General features: G+C 39.8%; 1 protein-coding gene across 3 annotated transcripts in view; it reads right to left on the bottom strand.

Annotated features, from left to right (window-relative positions):
• Window positions 1-22705, bottom strand: part of MYLK4 (myosin light chain kinase family member 4) — a 34962-nt gene extending 12257 nt beyond the window's left edge. The window contains exons 1-9 of one of the 3 annotated variants that reach the window (XM_082044161.1): window positions 22689-22705; window positions 20793-21606; window positions 10048-10114; window positions 9096-9555; window positions 8255-8274; window positions 5579-5684; window positions 4655-4748; window positions 3407-3516; window positions 2127-2268 (exon numbers count right to left, since the gene is read on the bottom strand). In XM_082044161.1, the coding sequence (XP_081900287.1) occupies window positions 2127-2268; window positions 3407-3516; window positions 4655-4748; window positions 5579-5684; window positions 8255-8274; window positions 9096-9555; window positions 10048-10114; window positions 20793-21452 (1659 nt within the window). In that variant the 5' untranslated portion in view covers window positions 21453-21606; window positions 22689-22705. Of the gene's footprint in view, window positions 1-2126; window positions 2269-3406; window positions 3517-4654; window positions 4749-5578; window positions 5685-8254; window positions 8275-9095; window positions 9556-10047; window positions 10115-20792; window positions 21670-22688 lie in introns of those variants that run through there. The other 2 variants (XM_082044163.1, XM_082044162.1) reach the window with 2 other exon arrangements.
• Window positions 22706-25154: the final 2449 nt, after the last annotated feature.

Raw genomic sequence — 25154 nt, 5'->3', positions numbered from 1 at the left:
AAGAACCCATTAGGGGAAGGGGGACAAAGAATACAGACTTCCAAATGGGGTTTCAGGATGCTGGCTTTGTTATTTTACATACCTTAATAAGCTGACACTAATTAAAAAAAAAAAAAAAATGGGGGGGGGGAGAAAAAAAGTTGGGCTTTGAAGTTTATTTTACAGCTTTAAGTTAGGAGTTCACAAATGTTCTGGCAGTAACTGTTTGATTGAACACCCATACATTAAGCCACTCACATCAACTTTATGCTTTTCTCAGATATTTCAGTGAAAGGTAGGATTCACAGGTTAAATCCCTTTAGATTTCCACAAGGTCAAATGCTGTTCTTCACTTCCCTGGCATGAATCCACTGACTTCCTAGAACTACTCCATATTCATACAGAAGGGACAGAGAACAGAATTTGGCCAATTGTCTTTGAAACATAAATACTTAAAATAGTGTCTTATATTCACTGCCAACAGTTTTATAGCTGCTCTGTCCTGTTGCTCATTGATTCCCCTTTGAAACAAAACAGCCCTCAACACTTAAAACATTAGTTAACCTTTGTCAGCATTACTAATTCATTTTACATGCAGGACTTTCAAACACCATAGGGCTTTTAAACACCATATGTCCATAGTTTCTGAGATCTAGGGTGATTATGGTCAGGATTATTTTCTTTCAGTTTCAAGCTTTCTTCCCCAAACTCATCTGCTACTGACAGCAATCTATGAACAAGCAAAACAGAAGGAAGAAGCCATAGCTGGCAAGTACATGAAAAGAGGTCTCTAGGAAGAATTTCTTGGATTGTATATGTATCTTTTTGTCAGCACTTTGACCTCATATTAAAACTGTGCCACCTCCAAGAAATAATTAATGTGTCCCAAAGAACCATGCAAGCTTCTTCTTGACAGGTTTCTAGGTAACTGGATGTTTATAAAGAAAAAGTGAGCCTGGTCATTGATTAGCAACTGAAGCAGGTCCCACCAGGCATTTGGTCATTTGCTTAACCACTGCAATAATCTATATTCTAACAACATTAAAGATGTACAATATTAACTCAGTTATTACAAGCCAAAAATAGCAGCCATAATAAAAATCTCACCAAAGAGAAAACTGTCTTGTGCATTTTTTGTTTCGTTTTGCTTTGTTGCAAATTTCAGGGATCGCTAGGAAACTGTATAGCCACTCATAAAACTAAAGACATCATCCTGTTTTATTCCTGCATGAAGCAGAAGTAAGAAACACGTCTATCATTTGATAAAAAACTTGAGTTAAGGGAGAAAGAGCCACCTCAAATCTACGGTCTAATGAAAAATAGCTTTACAACAAATGGTTTCTAAGTGGTGACAGCTAAACATTAGCAGTCAAACACAGTAAGAATGTGCAGTTGATGGATTTGTTTCTAAAAAGAAGTGAGGCAACTTTTTGTGTATATAGTTGAATAGTCCAGATAACTAAGCAAGTACGTGGCAGAGAATCTGCCACCCTTCTCTGGGCTTTCAGCTGCACTAGAAACTATTGCCTAGACCAACATAAATGTGCCATATTTGTTACAACATCCACTGACTATTTTTGTTTCTTCAATTTTAGCAAGGACCTTTTAATGTGTTTTCCCTTAAGGTGGCTATCTATTGATGTTTTTTCATGACCACAACAGTGCAAGGTAGTCCTCAGAAAGATGTGCAGGGCTTCCACTGATCTTGAATGACCATTGAATTTAGTTCCACTCACTAATGCATTGGTTCCTCCATGGTAAAAGATGGGGATAATTGCTACCCCATGGCTGATGTGTAAAATAGAGATCTTGTGCAGTTGAACTAAATAATATTTGCACAATATCCTGAGATCCAAATATCAAAATTGAGAATAGCAAGGTATTTGTGATCAGCTGCTGGCTTTCTGTAAAATCAAGCACTGTGAAGCTTGATGGCATATGAACACAATTTTCATCTAATTTACTTATTCCTTTAGTAATTTAACTGATCTCTCTGTGGTTAAAGTAAATATGTATTGGTCTGAGGAAAGCAGAATAAGGCTCATTGTTGTTTCTGCCATGGGAATCTGCTAAGCTGTATGGTCTACCATTAAGAACAAGAATTTCAACAGCCGTCATTACAAAAAACATACATCTCGATTCTCTACCTTGAGATCCAAATGAAGAATGTACATTTGGTGCATGTACTGAATTCCCTCGCAGATTTGTTTTATGAATGCAATGGTATCCATCTCTGTCAAATTGTAGTTTTCATCAATAATCCGGTCAAATAACTCTCCTCCTTCCACACTGATGAGAGAAAGACAATAATGTGGTGACGAAGTCCAAATTCAATCCCATGCAGTTAGAGTAACACAGAACCTATACTGTTGACTATTTTAATCATTCACAGTCAAATTCAGTAGGGTGGGTCTACAATATGACATTGTACCCTGATCTGAACTTTCCAGGTACTGGGTTCCGATGCATACTGGCCTGAACTTCTTCAAGGTCTGAGAGTCCAGTCTCCCATCCACTGATAAGTACAAAATCTTGAAATCTGAACCTTATGCTGTCTTGAGTCATCAATTTGTACCAGTGAAATTAAAGTCACATGGAAAACCAAGACAATATGTTGGAGGATCTGCATTTAAATCTGCAGTCTCCTCCCTCAGAAGCATGTGATCCAAAATTTCAGTTTTAAACTGTCTAAAGTCAACAAAAATTACTCTTAATTTCTTTTCACATTTTAGAATGCCTCCATCTTACCCATTCATAGCTACACAGACATTTACTACACAGACATCTACTTTACCATGTAGACCAAATTCAGAGGACTGTCTGAGAATGTCCAGAATAGACAAACTCATGTAACTTTGAGCCTTCTATTATGCCTTTCAGTGTTTCAGTTATACCATTTTTGGCTTCCTTATACAACATCTCCTTAACTTGACTTTAAGGAACCTATTTTGTGCCTAATTAGCCTTAAAACCCAGCACAAAAAAACAAAAACAAAAACCAGGCTTGTCCATTCAGGCACCCAGTATAAGGATTAGGCACAACACCTACAACTGGCTCCTCTTCAGTGTAAGATGTCTTCTTGTTTGCCTCACAGAAGGCAGACCTCTGAGAGGTCTGTTTCTTATTTGACACAAATTAAAATATGAAAACAAAGAGAAGATATATAACATAGCTCTGTTTTCAAATAGAGCAGTGGCTTTACAGCACCAGGAATGTGACACATCACTGGAAAAGATGCATAATAGCTGCATGGAAAAACTTTCAAATTCCTTTTTTTTTTTTTTTTTGCATTCCTGAGAACATCTTTCATATGTTCTTTCCACCTGTAAGAAGCTCTATTTCAAATTTCAGGACAAAATAAGAAGGAAATGGAAAATTCTAGTGAAAGTGGTAAAGACAAAAAAGGGAAAGAAAAGAACACACTTACTATTCCATGACTAGGACAATGTCATTTTTTGATTCAAAGGCATCATATAACTGGATGAGGTTCACATGATTCAGCTGGTTCATGACACTGATTTCATTCTTTACTTCATCCTGTAAAGAGTGTTGGGTATTGTTTCAGAAGCCTTTTCTCCAAGAAAGCTACATGAAACAGGACATAGTTTGAACCAGACATCTCTGTTATCTTCATGTTTTCACTCACAGCAACCAAACCCAGAGTTTACTCTGATTGTTCCTGCAGTGCTAGATGTGAAGGTTATAGGAGCTACTAGGCTGAATTCAAAGCTCAGGTGAGGGAATGCTTCAGTAATAAGCTATTTAGATGGAGAAGGCAGGGGAGAGCCCACATGGACAAGTGACGGGTTCACAAGAATGTAAAGAAAAGACAGAAGCAGAATAGGGCTTGTATACCTGTAGGTATATAAACTCAAGCTGTGTAAGAAAAATCCATAAAAGTCCTCAAAACCTCCCTTTGCAGTGAGGGGAGAAAGATCGATACCTCTATTACACAACTATTTTAGACATGCAGTTTAGGATGGGCTGAATCATTCTCTAGTGGTGTCAATCTGTCTCCATTGACTATATGGGGATTCTTGGTGATCAGCTTCACTACAGCTATACCTTAGCAACCCCAGTTAGTTGAGATGAATCCCACACCTGAATGCCATTGGTGAGACTACCAACACACAAAGGACACTATGCACATCTTTCCTGTGAAAGCAAGTCCCAGATGGCTGTGAGGTTTGCAAAACAGGCCAGACTAATTCTTCTTATCTGTATTTGTGCTGATTTCAGAAGCACAGATCATGCCTTTTACTGGCATTCCTCACAGTCACATCAAGGCATTGCAACAAAGGCTACAGTGTGCTCAGGAGGAATATGCTATGTCACAGGCCTGGCAAATGTTTTTACCATTAAACAAAACACTAACAGAATTAATAGCAGAAAGTGAAAAAAGCAAAGCCAAAGAAACACGAAGAGCTGAAAAGAAAGTCAGAAAAATTAAGATTAAAAGGAAAAGGGAAAAAAGAAAGATAAAACCCCAAAAGAGGACTTTCATAGGTTAGTAGACGTTCTGGAGCAGAAGGGAAACAGAACTAGAGCCAATGGTAATCCAGCAGGTCCTATGAGTGTGATGGCTTTTGAGCCACTTGACCACGGTCCGTTGCATAGCTGAACAACACTGTGGGATATATTGGGTAACAAAAGACTAGTATTACAGTCTACCAACCTTCTGTTTAGGACCTTTGGCTTTTATAATTTTGGCCGCTAGCTTGAGACCTGTTGCTTTCTCTTCACATTTGTGCACTTGACCAAATCGCCCTCTAGGTAAAAAATGAGAAAAAAGAAATCATCCAGTGGTATGGTGTCAGCCCTGCATGAAAACTAGATTATAAACAACAGAAATTATCCTCTGCCTACTTGGTTCCATTTCAGTTGTTCTATCGCTGCTATTTTGTTGTGTAGATTAGACTTGCTACTACTCATTTAGTAAAACCAAAAGCATACACTGTTCTAGCTGATATTATCTCACTTGTATGATTCACTATACTCACCTCATAACATGCGATGACTAATCCCAGGGAAGTCAACACATTGTAGGGATAATAACTCACTTGTGTGCACAATCTTCCCCTCTCCATCTCACCATTCTCCTCCAAGAGAGGGTTGTGATTTCATGATGAAACAAAGTCTTACTCAAGACCATGCTCCCATAAAAAGTGACAAAATCAGTCTCTCCTATACAATGTCAGTATGAGAGATCAAGTAATTACATGGCCAGTCAGATTAGCATGTGTTCTCAGGGATGGGAGCCACCAAGAGAAAGAAGGTTACAACTTGTATCTACGTCCTGCTGTCTGCGATGTGGGGTAAAGTATTACAGCATCCTAGGAGCCCTGTCATAAAGCCTGAGGGCAGCTGGCTGACCTAGAACAATATCAAACACAAGCCAAGTCTGCTGGTGCCAAACCTTAAGCCAAAATTCTCTCACACAGTACAGCCTCCTGTTTTCATCCCTCTCTAAAGAACTGTTAGAGCTTAGACTTTCATGACTTCGGCTCTAGTGAGGCATGTTGCTTCCATTCACCTCCTGGGGTGCTTGGCTGTAAATTTGTGCCTTTCTTTCCATGTTGATTTGGTTCGCCTGACTTACCCTCCCAAGATTTCATTCTTGTTGACATTATAATAACTGTTGATCCCCACCCTTCTGGCTGAGACAATCCGGTGATCAAATGGTGCTGGTGGAGTAGGACTATCATCTACAAAGACAAAACAAACAAATAGCATATAAGTGGTCACATATAGTTCTTGTCTATGTTGTATTTTAGTCCCTCTTTTCCCCAGATAAGCTCATTTAAGAACTGAGTACACCTGCTGCAAGTTTCATAGATAGGTCTTTCTCTGTCATTTAAGCAGGGTGTTAATTCTAGGAGCTCTGGCTCAGGAGACATGGTGTTGTTGGAGACCTACACTACCAAGACAAGGACTCCTTTTTGAATTCAGCATCTTCTGCACAACAGTAGCAAGAGGCAAAGTGAAGACCACTAGACTAAACTTCATGCCCACAAGGGGCCTCAGCAACCTGTCTGGCAGGAATTCAGCTTTTTCTCTGTTTTGGTGTTTGTTTTTTCCTCAGGGACTGTTAACAGGTAAGTATATACTGTAACTCTCCAGTGCAGTAGGAAGAGAGATTTGGCACTCCTCTAGGCCCAGCTAAAAGAGGCTATTTCCCAGCTTTTGCTGTTCATAATGAAGAATCCCCTTCTCGACCAACTGACACAACTTGTCATTCTCCACAGTGTGGTCATCACCTTTAAAGATCACATTTAGAGCTTGTGCATATGAGGGTATTTCACCCTGGCAGGCAGCACCTGGGATTTCCAGTATGGCTCAGGACTCGGTGTGGTAGGACACATGGTAACTGTCACATGCTGCTCTGAAGAATTTCTGTCCTTAAAAAAAGACGGCAGATAAAAGGTAAAGAGGGGCACAGAGAAGGGATGGGTTTCTAACATCACAATGCAGCAGCTATGGAGTTTCAGCACAAACGCAGGTCTCTGGTATGATTGTCCAGACCTCCACATGCTGGAGCATCCTGCCGTCCTGATGTCAAAACCCCTGCTGGAGACCAGCCCTGCATGCCTTATTTCTCTTTGCATTTTTTTGCAGAGTGTTGCAACTTCAATTTCTTACCCACATTGGTTTTCATTTGATTGATATTCCCGAGAGTGACCTTTGGCTGACCAAGGTGACAAATACTTCTTCAACTGGTTGGGAGGGCTAGAGCCTCAGCGTTTCAACATGAGCTCTCTGGTTTGGAATGCCAGCTCCCTTTTTGGGGGGGATTTGTTGAGCAGTTTTAAAACCATTCATTACTCCAGTGAAAATTATTAAAAACACAAACAAAAAAAGCCCATGACAGCATGTAGCTGGCAGGAACACTTGGTCATTAATGTAGCAGTAGATTGTCCTTATTCGCAGCAAATGTCCATTTCTCCAGGACACCAGCTGTGTACCTAGATTTTTTTTTTTTTCCAGTGTTAATAACTTACATGGTCAGGAAGTTAGTTCATAGTCAAGGAATTGTGAAAAGCTGGGGCTTCTGGAAGTTTGCCACCTACTTGGAATTCTGCAGAGTTTGTATTGCATGTCCTTAAGTATGGGCATGTTATTGAGACCCACAAAATGCCAAGAAAATCTCTACCCTAAAGGCAGAATTTGACTCTACAAACTCCAAGGGCCTCAGCATGTAAGTGACAGAAGAAAATGTCTTTCTGAAAGCTCAGCTTGCAAATGTTACCAGACTTCAGAAAAGGAAGTTTTCTTTTAAAGAGGTCAGACTGCCTCTTTAAAACTATGCCTAAGTTTTAGCCTTCAAGATTTTCCCAGTGACAGACCCTCAATTTTCCTTTTCCTGTACACCACAGGGGATTTCTCCCTGTTCAGTGATGGCCTCCCATTACAGATCAAAGATGTTCCAACCTTAATATCATCCCTAACAATCTGCCAGAGCTCAGAACAGCTTATGGAGTTTAAAGTCTTAGTATACTATCTCCTATTTCCTGCTACAAGAACCTAGCACAAACCTTTAATGTTTTCCTTTCCCACTCTCCCCCAATTCACAAAGCAAAGAAATTCATTCTGAGTCTTATCCATGCACATGCACACACATGTATCTCCAAATCCTTCAGGCCATCCTCTCATGTGCCATCACTTCATATACAGGAAAAGGCACTGAAATTCTCAAGCTGGAGGTCTAATATTAGAAGTCTCTGCTTCACCCCAGTGAGCACTTCTTCACAGTTCGGTGCTTGAGCACCATTCATCTGACTGTTCAACAGCATCAGTCAGGCTTCCACACAAGAATCTTTTGGTTTTGTTTTTATAGGCTGCAGTTGTCCCCACTTCAGATTACAATGGTACAAATATGAGCAAGCTGGTTTTGCAGGCTACATCCAGAATATTGCAGATTCTGCATTAACACACATTCTCAGCACTTCCACAGGTCAAACAATTTTGCCACTCATGCTATAATTTCTCACACCACTCCTTTCTTAGGAGTTCTAGGGAAAGAGGATATTAGTGGAGTAGTTGTGGCAGAACAAATCAGTTGCGACTAATTTCTGCCATAACAGAACCCTCTAAGATGGTATCGAACAGAACCAGAGCTTTTTTCAAGTTTCACATGTGCCATCAGCACTTTCTGCATTTAGACTGCTCCTTTTGTTGTCATCTTTGATTAGGTCTTCATCATTCACTTGGTTCTTACTGCTACCACTATGCTCAAATTGGCAGGTCTGCTCAGTGACTGAACTATAATTTCCTGTACCTTTTCCGCAGCCTTTACACCTGCAAGGACAAAATATGGCATTAGAGCAAAGTACACTTAAAGCAGAGTAAATTTAGAAGCATAGGTGAAAAATGCCTACACATATATTGCATTCGAAGAACATTAGGTTATTATGCTTTGTGGTGTAATATTCATTGCTTTAATATTCACTTTGAGAAATAAAAAATATCCTTAAGTTAATCATGACAGCAAAATGTTTCTCCATTACTGAAATCCTTGCCTGAGTTCTTCTAAATTTAACATTTGGCTATCAGTCTCACCATTAAAGCAATGGAAGAACACTGGGATTTCACTCTGTTCATATAGGTTCCCAAGAGCTTAAATTGGTTTATCCCTGAAAGGCTATATGCCAATGCAGCAAAGAAAGAATTACAGTCAACAAATGTATTGCTTTAATTGCCTAGGCAAAGTTTCACAATTTTATGTTATCACTGAAGTTACTGCATTTTGCAGTAAATTTATTCCCAGCTGGTACATGGCCTAATCTAACCTTACTTCACTCACAGGCTACATGATGCTGCAGTATATAAACATAACAATGGGAGAATTCTCCTCAGAGATGAAGAATAGGCTAACCTAATTCCCCTGTTCCTAACCTATTTCCCAAGCAAACAACTGCTAGTACCATGCCTGGCTGATTGTTTGCCTTTTTTAAGGGTATCATTTCATCTTAGAGCTTAGATTGGAGAGATAAACTCAGTTTACATGTTTGTATTGGGCTGGATTTTCACAGATATTATATTAACCAGTCACTTTAAACTGAAACAGCACATTTTTCTAAAGTGTTTTAAGAATGTGCAGCCTGAGCTTCAGACCTTACCTTCCCTCTGGTGCCTCTTGATCATGGCTTTGTCCTGCCTCATCTTCATTTTGGGAAGGAGCTGGCTCTTCCTCACCTTCTTTTTCACTCTCATCAGCAATTCTTTCCCCTTCATTCTCCCTCTCCTCTTGTCTTTCATCTCCAGACACCTGATGTTCCTCCTTCCTCTCCCTGTCTGCTGGGGACCCACTCTCTCCCTCCTGCTCAGTTATCCTTTCACAAGCATCATCAACAGCATCTTCTTCTTGCTGCTTTTCCGTAGCGAAGGATTTCTGAACAGAGCTTCTCCTGCAATAGCTTTCAAAAGCCAAACTTTCTCCTTTCTCCTCTGGCCCTTCAGTATGAAATTTAGCAGGATCCATTTGAAGCAGAACAGAGTTTTCCCTCTTGGCATTTTCCTTGTTGAGCTTATCAACTTCTTCTTCCTGAGAGCCTGACTGGTTCTTCTGGGTGGTACCCTCTGTAAGTAAACAGATTACCAAGGAATCCATCAGTAATTCTTTGATAGTCAGTAACAGTGTTAAAGTTACAGGCTTAGCATAATTTCTGTTGCATTTTGAACTAGGTACTTGCTTTGCTCTCCCACTTTCAGGGTCAGTGTAAATGTCTCCAAAGCAAGACCAGACTACTTCTTTATAACAGGGATATCATGGGTCACAAACTCTTCCTTTCAGACACAGCACTGGAAAACATTTTTCTCACTCAAACTTATTGTCAGCCAAGTCAAGGTTAATAAACTCCTCATGCAAATCACTTTTTTGAGCAGTTTGCCACCATATACACAGGCATGGAAAAGAAGGTTAATGTTGCTTGGACAATTCTCCCTCATGCTGATGAGCACACATGTAAACCAACCAAATTCCCTGGAGCTGCTCAGGAGAGTAATGGCTATTTCTGTGCAGTTGTACCCTGAGGAACTAGAAACTGATCAGAAGAAAAATAAAAATCTAACCTGTTGAATCTGGTGGCTTCTTCTCTTTTGTTCCCGTCTCATTCAAATGTGATTTTTCTTTTATGACCTGTGTAGAAGGCAATGTATTAGTCAGTGTATACAGTGTTCATGTTGTATTGTTCCTCATGAAATTACAGCCTAGGTTTTTTTTGTCGAATCCAAGTACTCTGTGTTCTAACTCATGCTCTTCCTATAGATGATGGTCCTTATTTTAATCACTACCTAGCTGATCAGATTGCTATCAGTGTAAAGTAATGCTCTCAGTCATAATCAACATCAATGTTGGCATAAACACAGCCCAGAAAAGACCAGGATTGAGCCTCAGGGACTAAAATAAAAAAACATAGAGAAATGAGCTGTTACCTTGCACCAGATTTGGCTGCTAAAAAACAGGTTAGTTACACCAAAGCTAGGAATATTTAATATTCTAGTAAAATGTTCAGTAACAGTCTTACTGACAGATTTCAAAGAATTTTTTGCTGTTAATCAACATCTGGCAACAGCATTTTTAATGATCCAATAATTTATTACAGGCTGACTGAAACTGTTACCAGGAATCGGAGTATATAAACCATCTTTGTACCTTTCTCTCACCTGCATTTTACAATGTTACAGTGACATCTAGAGGTGCTTTATTGAAGGACAGCTCCTCATAAAAACTGCAGTAATATGTTGCCTTTATGGCTATTTACACATATTCTTATGCCGTTTGCTCAGTGTGTGTTTTCATCAGTCACTCCTAGAAATGTAGTAGGGCAGTGACCACAGAAAACCAAGGTGTTTGCTGTTGCTTGGTGCTCCTCCTGCCCTCTTACTCTCACAGTACTGTGAAACTGGAACTACCATTTTAGCAATAGATCCACAGGGTGTGAAAAATGTGGATATATCCAAATATTTTCCAGAGGGACTACTTTCGGTCTTTGAGCTACCAGCTGAAGCAGCATAATACATATTTCAGCAAAATATACAGGGCTAGGCACTTAATTTTGAGTGTCTTAATCATGCAAGCAGTCCCACTGTTTATTCATATTGTACTCTGGGCTTGACTCAGTCCCATTACCAAACGTTTGCTTTGGTAAGCCTTCTGCATTTTTAATACTTTTTTAAAAATTATTTTAATTTAATCAGTCAATATGGAAAAGAGGTGCAAAATTGAAGCTGAGACTGACAACTATTTGGGATACAGTTGCTCCCAGGAAGTTGCAAACTATAAAATGAAAAAGGCCTAAATACAGCTAGGTAAATACCCTTCAAATATAAATTGGATCCTTGTTCACATGAAACTTAAAAAATAAATTATTCCAGGTGGATCACAGAGAATTAACCAACACTCACTCTGGTTTTTTTTTAATGGTGAAAAGCACTAAAAGAAGTAGTGAAAAGCCTCAGACTTATTCATTTTGCAATGTGACCACAATTAGTAATGCAACTGGATTCCTGTAAGTATGTCAGCCTCACCGTACCGCTGAGGACATCAGCTCTGATCAAACACAGTCAGCTGAGCAAATAACCAGAGAAACACTCTCCAAGCTCTTTGATGCACAGGGCCAGGTTTCACTTCTGTATTCAGAATTAATTGCAGGCACACAGCACTTCCTACTAAATATTGCTGTAGTATGCAGGTGTGAAATACAGAAGCCAGCTTTTGAAAATCCATCTAGTGGAACATTGGATGATGCCGTATATCTAAAACTGCTAGGGTGTTACATAAATTACTACAGTGTTTATTCAAGAGTCATTTCTGATCTCTTACATTTGAACAGCCGATGAGGAGCTCATACTAATTTAAATGAGGCAAAAAAAGAATACAAATGAAGCATTTACTGGTAAATTTCAGAATCAATAAATGCAGCTATTTGAAATAAATACAGAGTAAGTAGTGCACTAGAATAAGAAAAACAAATATAAGGACTAGATTTTGGACTTTCTGTGGACATAGGAGTAGTCTACACATGAGCATCCCAGTTTTTTCCATGTTTTGCTATTTGTAGCAACACGTGATTTCAACTTGTCAAATTCTGGAGCCAACAGAAGTCAACACATCCCTCCCAGCCAGCTGCACACTGCAGGAGGCACAAAGGCCTCCCTGCAGTTTGTCAGGGGTATGCGCCCCATGATGTCCAACCCACTCTCAGAACCCACAGGTCATGAGCACCCAAAGCCATCATGCTCTTCCAAAAAGCTCATCCAAAAGCTGTGGACAACTCTTCACAACACTCCTCTCCAGTCTGTCAGCAGTGCTTTCTTAAGGGTCTTTTTAACTTAATCTTTATAGGACTTTATTAAGTATTTATTATTCTTCCTGAACTTTGGTGACATGTGACTTTTTCCAGCCTGTAATTTCTGAAATCATAGGAATCGATATTTCTTAGTGGAAATGAGGCCTCCACCTTATTTTTTCCCCTTTCTTTAATGACTTGAATATGAACAATGAGGTTAATTGTACTACATGGATTTTCCCTACTCATAAAATCCCAAAGCTTTCAATGAAGTTTTCATTTTAATTCCACAAAAGGTTAAATATTAAATGTTGTATTGTGACTCTGCAAAATATACCAAAGCAAAAAGATGTCTGTACCAACAGAAGTTGGTATTGTGTCTTCAAAAATACATTTTCCAGACTTAAACATATTCTTTCATCCAGAGCATTGCTAGATCCTAAGCAATAGAGACAGACTAAAAGTCCATGTGATGATAACAAAACAATGCAAGATACTCCAGAGGCTGAAATTTAAGTACCAATGGAAAAAAAAGAAAACTAAACAAAGCAACAACAAACCTTTCAGAAATTTTTCAAATTTTCTTTAGAAAGTACATTATGAAACCTGCAGAAATTAAGCAATAAGCAATTATATGTATAAATATAAAATATTTTAACAGAAAGTTCAAATAAAGTGAGAAATTAATGGTTTTTATAGACATCTGACTCCTTTTTAATGAGCTGTACTTAGTTAAATTCCTTCTTTGTACTGTAGCACTCCTAACCTTGGAATGTTTTCCTAGCTAACGTTCACTTTTTTTTTGTTCATATAATAAAACTCTTTGATTTTTTTTTCCTACTGCAAAAATTTTTGTAATGAATAGCCTCATGAAGCAGACCCAACCTTTTAGTTAGAGTTCCTTTATCACCCCAGCACATTTCACTTGATATCAAGACATAATTCTCAATTTTAATCAGCTGATACCAACACACTAAACTTTGCATATGTCTAAACCACATTTCTTATTTGGTGGCTCTTTCTTATGTTCTTAAGATAGTTTATAGAGCTTTATTATGGCAAGACATTCTGGTTTTGTATAAAATCACCATCCATTTATCAACATAGTTACTTTACTTGAGCTTTGCAATAAATTCGTTTCACTAACAGCTGGAAATCAGCCATAGGCTTTGACACCTGAGCATGGGACTGTGGATGTTCCCAGTACTTCCACACTGGTACAGGGGAGAACGTGTCACATACAACAGAGACCTTGGGGTAACAGCACGTGTGGTGATGCCTCCTGTGCCATTCCACAAAGCTGGAATCCATCCCCTCCTTCCATTTTGTGTTGCTCTTCAATACACACCCCTTTTCCCGCACAGCAATGTAAAATATTCAGCATACGTATTTCTGATACAAACTTACAAATTATGCAAAATATACATGTGGGAATTCTGCTTTTACTGGCAGGCAGTAGGTCTGCTTCCATGTCATTATTTTTTTTGCTACACTACACAAACTCCTGGCACCTTCAGGCAAAGATTTTAACTCTTCAGTTATCTTTACAGAGCTCCTTGAACTAGATCAAGAAATCATTCTTCTGTATAAACCAAACTCGAGTCACAAATATCTTGTAATTCCACACAAAAATAACCTCTGAGCCAAGAAAATTGTGATTCCCTCACTAGGAAATACAAGAGAACCTCTATGTGACCTCCTCCCTTTGAAAATACATTGGTAATGAGGTAACAACCTGTGCATGAAGACACACACTAAACACTGAAAAATTCCTTGGAATCACACCATCCTGTGTGAGAAGCTGAAGATCACTGAAGCCAAAGCCTTGTCTATTCCCCACTCCAATTTGCTGACTTCCCATCTGCTGCACTGGAGAAGCAGTGGCTCCCCAGTTTCAAATGGATGCTTCCTCCTGCCAGGCCATTCTTCTCAAGACAGGGAGTCTTATGGTGAAGAGTAGAAGAGGTTTCCATGGAACCAGGCTCCTAACGGAGCCCATGGCCTTGAGTGCACCATCTGCCACAGTGAAGGCACACCATATTGCACTAACAATAGCAGGTTGCTGTTAAACATCTATACTTTTGCCTTGAGGTCTAGTCACTGTCATTTAATAGAGTCAGCATCAGGCATAAGAAGAGCTGTGCAGGCAGATTTCTTAATTCCAATTGATTGCTATGATTTTAACGTCTCTGGAATACATGGAGGCCCGTAAGAATGACCAACCAATCTGAGGCTACCAATCCATCTCCTAAGACCAGAGCATTCAGCGCTACCTGGCTTTGACACGTCTTTTCACTGCATCTGAGAAATCTAATCAACCCGTTACTACCACTTTTGGGTTTTTCACCTGAACAGATCAGGGGCAACATCAGGCAAGCACAACCACTGGAGACTCTGGGTGCCCGTCTCACCAGCATATTAGACAGCCTCACATCGACCTCTTCTCTATAGTGCGCAATGCCCTCACATATGTGATGACTGACAGGGTCCCGTGTGTTTCACAGCTGGACGTGTTCCTCATATGCACCTGTGTCATATACCCAAAAGTTTCTTGGTGCTATTCTCCATATTTTCCCTATTACCATTAAATGGCTCATCCTCTGAAGTGGGCTACACTATTGTCACAGTGTGAGAAAGAAGGAAAAAAAATCCCACTTGAAAACCCAACCACTGGCAGATCCTTTTAACTGTGGGCATAAACCACGGATCTGTCAAACTACTCAGGCAATTCTTTGTTACAATTACTGTTAAGTATCCTCATTGTTAAGACAGTATTCCTCAGCTATACTAACTTATCTGAGCTAAGCAGAGAATTACATGGATGGCAAATATCTTCAGACTTCTTGAACTGCCCTTCCTAAGCTCCTTTTGGGAAATCATGCTGTTGGGAGATTTTCAAAGGGTTACAAACTCCAGAAATCATCCCCTACAGCTTTGATGACTCACTTTGAATTGGATTCCAGAAATGCAGGTTTCCTAATAACACATTTCATTCAACAAAATCAGGTTTTGGGTGGATGAGAAGGACCCAGGATCCCTTTATTTCCCCTTTATAGACAGACCTTCTCCTATAGCACCTCACCATGCAGGCAGCACTCTCTGAATGGAATCTGGTGGGACTCATCACAGGCTCTGCTGGGGCTGCTGCCTAGCCACCCATCACCGCTCCTCCTCACCGGTGCACATGTGTGCAAAACCCAGGGTGCTGCCAGAATGGCACCAAATTAATTGCATTCCAGAGTGACTGCTAGCCTAGTCACCAAAAGACAGTGTGGCAGATAACCACATTTAGCTGCCATGGCACACCTCCAGAGGAGGCATTCAAGCTCAGCATCCTTACTACTGACATATGCATCTGACTCCTGGCAGGGGCTTGGAAGAGTCCTCACTTGAAAACTGACTAAATGGCTAGGATATCTGATGACAAAAGGTTGATTTTAGATGACTGGAGTGGGTGAGGACCTCTTGCCCGAGCAAATCCCTCCTATCGCTGTCTTATCTCTCCAAGAAAAATTCTGCTTTTATAGGACTGCTCTCTGTTGACCTGCCTTGTCTCATTCTCCTGCACTTGCTAATTCTCTCTTCATAATGAGACCTCTCTAGTTTTGCAAAGGGATTGTAATGGATTTCTATAATGGTCACTGTAACACACAGGCATTAATGCCATGCTCATAAGCCATCCAAGATGGTGTGCAGGTATTTAGAAATCAGCTGTGCCTAGTTTGATTCCACATGTTCGTCAGAGTTCTAGAGAGAACAAAATCACAACAACAGCGCCCAGGGCAGGATCTTACCAAGGAAACATTGTGCAGCAGACAGCAACTTCAGAGGCTAAATGAAAGCAAAATTAAACAGCATTCTGAATTGGAAGGGCACGAAAAACCTCCTGTGGCCATCAGTAAGGGAGAAAAGTGGGGCAAAACAAGACGAAAATGTCTTGTGTGGAGAAAACATACCAGCCAGGAAGAGACTTGTAACTCTAGTATGTTACAGCTCACTCAAAAACTGGAATAAAATTACCAAGAACATCTGTAGGTAAAGGCATCAGTCCTAAGGGGAAGAGGGGCATTCCTAAGTATAACAGCAGCTGAAGGTCCTGACTGGCTGCACTGCCCAGGCAGTGGACAATCCATCTGCTGAGATTCTGCAGAATGCCTCTACCCTCAAAACCACTGAGGATGGCAGAAACTCTTCCAGACAGATGAAAAAGAAAGAAAATTAAACAATTCCTGCTTATTCATCTGGAATATGAAAAATTCACAGAACACATCCAGTCTGGAGAGAATTTAAAAAATGCATAAGGGACCCATTAGTATTTGTAGGCAAATGAAGGAATCAGAAGAATGCTTATAGACTGAGGCTGAGTGGATCTTAAAACACACGTGGCAAACAGCAGTTTCATTACAGACTCCTACTAAGTCAGCCAGTGAGTTGCAATTGCAGTGTGATACCTGCATGGGAGGGTCACAGAGTTCAAACACAAAACACAGCTCTCACTGCTGGGGTGCTTTTAGTGTGGGAAACAGCCTCAATCTGCTACTAGTTATTAGTCCTATGGCAAAGCCTGTAGAAATGACAGGAGACTGAAGTTACAGCAACCTGCAGGCCATGGCAATAAAGTTCAACACCACTTTACGATGCCAACAAAAGGGACTTTCTGACTCTCCAAGTGTGTGTTCACAGGTTAATAGTATAGAATCTCTAAACTGTTTAATTTGGAGGAAATAAGTGAGATATTATTTTACTCCCTTTCTTTATAAGTGGAAGGAATAGGACTGAAAATGGAGTTACAGATTCATTTTGCAACAGGATTATCACAAAGTACTTAAAAAGGTGAATTTGAGGAAAACCTCAAGACTTTTAAAGACTCGTACTGTAGAACTTCTGATTTCCCTGGGTGCTAGTAGTGAGAAAATAATTTAAAATGACAAGTAATACACGCTACTCCTCCTAGCCATGTGGTGACAGAGTCACGCTGCACTCAGTGGAAAATGGCTTGGAGACATTTGGCAGTACTGACAAAGCATGAAGTGTCTGCAGGCTACGCAATATTATAACTCCAACTCAAAACAGAAATAAACTAACCTCCTGTACGAGGCAGTGGAGGTATTTCAGAATGGTAGTAAAAGGCAGGAAAGCAGAAATTTTGCTTCGGAAGAGAGTGATCCCTATATTTTGCAGAGCGCAAAAAGTCCCCGTGAAGCCTGCAATCTGGAAATGGTTCCAGCTGCTGCCGAATCCAGAAGAGAGATTACACACCCCAGGTGCTTATCACCCCCTCTTTGCCTCTCTCCCATTCCCCCTCTTCCTTCCCTGTAGTTCTGCCTCTTCCACTGCTCTCTACTTAATCTGGTTCAGCAAAATGAGCTAGTTAGGAAAAATTTAAAAACAATCCTATAATTAATAAAGCAAAGAACAGCACCTCTCTAAAGAAGGAAGGATGGGAAGGCAGGTGATTAAACAGTATGTAAACACAATCCACTGCCTTATCCAGATGTATCCGTGGCCACCTATTGCACCATCTACTAGTAATTAAGAATGATTGGAATATTTTGCAGAACCAGGCTGGGGACAGCCAAGTATTTGTCAGACAGCACAGCTATTAGAACTAAGAGATGGCATCTGCTTGTAGGTGGGGCAGGGTGGATGACAAATAGACCCATCACCCAAAATATCTCACCATCTCCAGCAATGCACAAAAGCAGGTACTGTCCTACCAAATTATCTGTAGTGAATGGATCACTTTGCTCACAGCTGTAAGGAAACAACAGGACTGTGTATGTCTGAAGTGACTGCAGGTTGCTCAGCGTTGCCATAGAGAGTCCATCTAGGATTAAACAGATGTTGGTCTTACTGCCTCATGGCCAGCACTTCTGCAGGATCAGCATTGTTTAAAATTGGCATATAGGTGGGGACTAGAGACACTGGTAAGGATTTGGGTGACAGAAGCAAGGACCAATTTCTGCGTAATCAGGTAGGTTTGTTCATTGCTATGCCACCAGATATCAGTAGTAGATTTAGGGTATAAATGTAAGGGTGAGATACCCTATTTGTCTATTCATTTGTTTTTCTTTTTGCTTTTGTCACAATTTAAAAGTTCAATTGTCAATCCAGTTTGAATATGCGGCAGGCAGAGGTACATGCAACCAGCTTCACAGTGTCTCATGGACCTGTCTTCACTAACTTGCAGAGATGCTCTTCCTATACCCTCATGCAAGATGAGACAGCCCTGGTTGCTGGTAAATACTGGCTCCTACTAAACTGACATCCAAGTTCAGCAGTCTCTGCTGAAGGATATCATACCATGTTCTATTATTCTTAATGCAGGGCTGAATTCAAGTCTGTTTTTACTTAAAGCCAAGATGACTGTTTACTAAAGCCAGCTGTTGTTCACGGGATAGCCTGATAATTTTATGATGGTTCTTTACTAATAAATCAAATGCACAGAGGAAAGTAGTGACAAGCTAACATATGTTGGCTATCATCTCATAAAACAAACAAAATATTAACAATGTAATAATATCACCAGCATGATTCCAGACATGCTCATGCTGCCTTTCCTAAGACCTCATGCTAGACAAGCTCCTACCGAGTCCACCCAACATTGCCGAGGGTCTCCTTGACAAAAACGAATCAGTGAGGAGATCACAAATGGAGCTGCTGTTGCAAAAAGACAGAGACTCCGTTCACCCCTCTCCTCTTTGGGTCTTTGTCAGTAGGTTGCTTCTGTTTCCATCATGTTCAAGTCCCCTACCCTCCGCTTCCAGGCCCTTCGTAGCTCTGAACTCGCCTTTGGGCACCTGTGTCTCTGCCATCCTCATTCCTCTCTGGGCTGCCAGGACTACGACCTCCTTCTCTGACCTGCCCCTTCTACTGCACCCACCGTCTCCCACAAACTCACCAGCAAAGCATTTCTAGTGCAGAGAGCCTCGCACCTTCTCAGGGCTCCAGGAGCTGCCACTTCACTCAGGCCTAATTCAGTTTTTATTTATAAATAGTTTAGATGAATATGTAATTTAACCAAGACTGGTAGAGTTCTACCACAAACCACAGCAATTGCAGCATTACAGAGATGACCTGTGGGTCTCACTACAATGTGGCTTTTACAACAGATGTTTTCATTGATGTTTTGAAATGTAAAAGAAGCCCTAAACTCAGATGCTCAAAAGAAGCAATCTTTTCTCATTGAAGTAATGGTACAAGAGAAGAAAACCTTTCTTCTGTTGAAACTATTTCATTGAAACCAGTCCAACCTGATGTTCAAGAAGGGCCTGTAAAAAACACTTTTATTGTCAATCTCCTTTGGCAGGGCAGCAGCTTTTCCCTTCAGTTAATGATGGACTGAGCTTTACAAGGTGCTCCTCTGCTGCTACTCAGCACTGACCACTGTCTTGACAGTTTTCTACAATGACTCAAATGCTTTATGTCTACCTGAGAAGTGCGGCCACCTAAGGGTAACCATGCTGAAAAGGCACCTCGTTTGCTGACAAGACCAGTCTGAATAATACTGGGTGCTTCTTTTTTCAAGGGATGCAACTTCCAATAATACCTTCACACAATGTTTTTCCTGCTCAAAATCTTCAGAAAAATAAACTCAAGAATTACTCACTAAATGCATCAAAAAGCAAAGCCTGTATGTGACTTATTTTGGAGAAAAAAAAAATATATATAGAAAAGAATATGAAAGGCAACCTTTTGGTTCACTGTAGGTTAATTAAATATCAACACACTCTGTAGGTTAATTAAATATCAACACACTTTGTCAGAAGAAATTCCTTAATTTTCTAATGCTATTGGGCTTCATTACCAAACAAATAATAGTTTAACTACTTTACAAGAGCCTATTATAATCAATTGAGCCTTTCAAGAGATTTTTGTGGTCTTTTAATCTGACCTGTAAAGAGCATGACAAAACTCCTGTTATAGTCACACAGGCATTTTTTTCCCCAAGGAAGTTTACACAAGCCAGAGCTCTGGTTACAGTAACCCTACCTCAGATCCCAGTTTAGAAGTCCCCCCCTCCCCACCAATGTCAGCAGAAATACCAGATCAGAACAGCACACTTAAGTTGTTCTTTGAAATAAAGGACATATGTACATGCACTGACCCAAGAAGGATTTTTACCAGGTTCACTAAGATCTAAACCCCACTGTATATAACATGACTGCTGCAACTTGATTCACACAGGTAATTATAAATCCAGAGAAGATCACTGTAAAATGTGTGGCCAGGACACAAGCCTCCTGAAGTCTGTGTCAATCTTTGTCACCTGTGTCAGCAACCTCTAGTTATGTCTTACAACTGCAAAGAAATAATTAGAAAAAAAGTGAAGGTATTTACCACTCAGTAGGTTTTCTATATATTTTCCACTGAAACTTGCTTGGTCTGTTCTAATACTTTTCATTTTTAGAGCATTTTGGTTGCTCTCTCTTACATGTTATCAAAATGAAAAAGCTAAGCATATAGCAGAACATATCCACAGCTTGCAATGAATCCTGACAAGATGAAACACAAACCTGGGCTCACCTTTTCACTTTTCTTCTTGAGGAGGTCTTCAGCTGTTCTCTCCGAGAAAATCTGCATCCTGAAACGAGGTCCAACTTCTTTTGTATTATCAGCTGCCTTGCAAAGTTTACGTTTTTTAACATGGTGTTTTACAACTGAATTATGAATTACTAAAGTTTTAACTCTCTCAACCAGAGGCCTTACAAGCTTCTGTAGTCCAGAAACATTTTGTTCCAATCCATCTAGTCGTTTAACCTGCTGCTGTGCATTCCTGTTTATATCAAAAAGAGATTTTTCCATTTTAAGGCAAAGCCTCTTCATTTCATTACTTCTCATATTTTTGTTTCTTTCCAGCCTTGATCCAGGTTCAGATGTTTCTGCCTTTACAATCTCAATGTCTTTTTCAATGCAACAGATTTCTTGGGAAACGCTGTTAAGCTTCTTAAGGACATTGTCTTGCAGAGTCAACAGCTTATCTATTTTCTGTTCAAGGGAGGCAAACTTCGTATCCATGATTTTAGAATTTTCAGATGTGCCGACATCACTTCTTGCAACATGAAGAGTTTTTGGGGGTTCCATTCCATTATCAGGCCCTTGGTTTTGCAAAGCATTTGGATCAAATATTTTGGCCAAGTTGTTGACCATAGACGTAGAAGAGTTCTGCCTGCTGGATGTGGTCATTTTGCTGGTTTGGGTAGGGGAAGGAAATGCTCTGATGATCAGCTGCTTGAGGACAATATCAGTTGCAAAATCTTCCCATCCAGACTGCTCAGATATACAGCCAAGTTTGGCAACTCCAGCTCAACTAATTTATAAACTACTCTCATATATTTGACTAAAACAGAGGAAAGAGACACCCAAATTATTTAAGAATAAAAATACCCTTGACTCATTCTTTTTTCATATATATATATATATATCCGTTTCCAAATGAAATTAATATAGAGATGCGCATCCTAAATGTACTCGGTTCAGTGACACCAACCCTAACAGGGACTGAACTATTTGCACTCAAATGGAATTTGACAGCAAAAAGGCTACGTGATACGTGAGAAGTCTCTAAGGGTAGAGACACGTTGGCAGTGGAGTTGTTGCTTTTCAAAAGCCTAGTATGTAATGTTATCCCTGCTCTGAAGAGAATAAGGTTCCTTACAGGCAGCTTAAATGTGGCTGCTTGAAATTACTATGTCTTAAGGTAAGCTTTTCAGATGAAAACCTCTATTTCTTGAAAAGCCTGTTATGCCAACAGGAAGTTGTTAAAAAAATACATCAAAGAAAGTAAAAGAAGGAGACAGTGGAATGCAGATATTTGAAATAATCAGAACCCCTTTCTCTACCCTACATTTCAGCTACCACATAACTAGCTCTTCATACACAAACAATTCTCTCCATAGCAAATATCTTAATTTACTTCTGTATTTATCAAGACTCTGCTAATTTGCTACAAGGAAGAGTTTTTTATGTTTCACTATGACCTAGTCATACAAATTTCAAAATACAAATTTTGATTGAGAGGCTCAGTTCTTTGCTTGCCTGTAAATGTCTCGAAGACAGTGATTCATATTCATAACTCAAATAGTTTAAGTTTTGTTTTTGCAAAAGGCCTCCTTTTCTTTCAGAAAGGCAATAATGGATAAAGAAGAAATGTCATGACTGGGAACAGGATTCCCCTAGGTGCAGGTCCGAATTGTTGACCATTTTTCATGTTGGTTAGAAAAATAAAAACAGAATTAAAAAGAAAGAATAAAACCAGAACTTTTCATCTTAAGTCAGTGTATTCCACATGAGCAAGCAGTAAATCACTATGGATCACCTTGATGGAGAAAGACTGCCTCTGAAATGCAAAGGAAAGGCTACCTTGGACAAATTACTGTCATAGATTGAATACACATAGGTCAGTTTGTATTTGTGCTGTACCTCTTGTAGAAATCAACCAGTTGGTTGAAAAACAGCCAGACTGCTGCTCTACTCAAAGGATCAAGAGCTTCTTTTGTGATCCCAGCGAATTCTTTCTCTTGCCAGCATCAGCTTCTCCATCCTTTAAATGGGGAGCATGAGGGATAATTAGGTAAAGCACATAGCAAGTTCTGAAAATCTAATACACTAAACAGCCTTTCAAAACTGCATCTCTTCACTAAATGAAGAATATGGAATGTCGTCTCTTGATTTTTAGATGCCAGAGATGTCTTTTGGAGTCAATCACAGATGAAGTTTTCAGAAGTTTCCAAAGGCATTCTCCCACAGTCTTTAAGAATCAACATGTAGTCAGTGTTGATAAGTTAATTTAGGAGCTTGTTCTCCAGTTACCACAAGTTAATAAAGGAAAAAAGTTCCTAGGTACATTTGACAAATTCTGAGAGCAGTGTGTTACTGTGAGTGAAAGGTGAAGTGTGTCTGTGCATGACCCTAAAAGATGGATTGAAATCTCTTCTTTACATAACAGACATTACCAAGAGGTGACCACCATGTGTTATTGTGCATAGCGTATTCCCTGAATGGATTGAGAAGGTTAAATGATTTTAAAATAGGGAACAGGATAGGAGGGGAAAAAAAAAAAAAAAAAGAGTGGGTGTTTAGGGATCCCTATTTCATTGAAAGAATAATATACAGGACAGCAGGTTTTTTTTTTTTGAAAAAAAAAAAAAAAAGAAAAAACAATACTGAAGCAAATATATGTTGGTTTCAGCAGACAGCAGTGACGTTTGAACCCCTTTGCCTTCTTCAGTTCATCTCTGTCAGAAAGATAAGCTAAACCCTCCTGGCAGTTTCACATCTGCAGAAGCCCCTGTTAGACACAAACTTCCAGGAGAGGTGTATGCATGTCTGTAAAATGGCCAGGTTTGAAAAGCCATTTATCTTGGATGAAACATCCCTACAGGAACTCACTGTGAGCTTCTCCCCCTCACTGTCATTTACATGCCCTGTACAGAAAACTGGTTAAAGGTTTATTAGACCTTGCCACCCATCCAGCTAGGGCTCCTGCTCTGGGTGGTTTCATAGGCAAAGCCTGTCAGCCACAAAGACCCTCTCGAAAAGGAACACTATTTTGTAAAAGTAATGAAATTTAAAAAAAAATAATATATATATATATAAAGGAAAGACATACAGATAGTATGGTAAAATCATGTGTTGTATTAGTGCGCATAGCCACATATGTTAAACATTTAAATCTCTCCTAACAGTTGACCAGGGAAATGTTACGTGAAATACCTCAAACCAATACTATAAACACTAATAAATTTTTTAAGCTCTGTGATGTAAGATCCTATTATCCAGCATCATCTGTGAAGTCCCATTGATTTAATATTACGTCCTGACATACAAAAATGCCAGACACATTAAAAATGTAGAAAGCAAATTATAAAAATGCTTCATTAAAATCTCATCAGTATATGTCAGCAGTTCTGTCTGAAGCTGAAGTGATCTAGAAGAGAGAACTGCTGTGTAGTGAGGAGAAAAGAGGAATAAATGAAAGCAAGCTAACAGTGGCTTGCTTTCTGGCCTCAGAAATCTCTTGTCAGCAACTTCTTTGCAGCTGAGAATCTGTGATTCATGTCTCTTGCTCTGTAAACTGGAAATGGTCTTACATATTCAGATACCCTTTAATAGTTCAGTGAGAATGAATTACTTAAGGGAAAGTCTTCTGTAAAAAATAGTATTATTTAAAATATTCTAACATTTCTATCTTTGTGGGATGGATTATTACCACAGCTACTTCGTGGAATCCAATAATATTTTATGTAAATAATATGGTATATTTCTAATAGCAAAACACCTAAATGTAATTCTTCTAGTCACTGAATCTCTGAGCAACTGTACCTATCATTAATGCACAAAATAAGCCCATATAACAGTTTTCTTATTTTCATCTCACAAATTTCAGTGATGACTGGTCATTGGATTTGCCCAGGACCAAAACTGCTAAAAAGTTAGACCTGTCAGCCTCACCTCCACCCCTGGGAAATTGATGGAATGACTTATCCTTGGTGCCATCTCAAGGCATATCAGGGATAAGAGGGTCATTAGGGGCAGTCAACATGGCTTCACCAAGGGGAAGTTGTGCTTGACCAACCTCATTGACTTTTATGAGGACATAACAAGATGGATGGATGATGGCAAAGCAGTGGACGTGGTCTACCTTGACTTCAGTAAAGCATTTGACACAGTCTCCCACAGCATCCTCACAGCTAAACTGAGGGAGTGCGGTCTGGACAAACGAGTAGTGAGGTGGACTGTGAACTGGCTGAAGGAAAGAAGCCAGAGAGTCGTGGTCACTGGGGTGGAGTCTAGTTGGAGGCCTGTATCTAGTGGAGTGCCTCAGGGGTCAGTACTGGGGCTTGTATTATTCAATATATTCATCAACGATTTGGATGAGGGAATAGA

This window comes from Streptopelia decaocto (genome assembly GCF_964273445.1).
Source record: "Streptopelia decaocto genome assembly, chromosome: 2".
Taxonomy (NCBI): Eukaryota; Metazoa; Chordata; class Aves; order Columbiformes; family Columbidae; genus Streptopelia; species Streptopelia decaocto.
The sequence above is the reverse complement of the archived record's forward strand: the minus strand, read 5'-3'. Positions and strand labels throughout refer to the sequence as shown.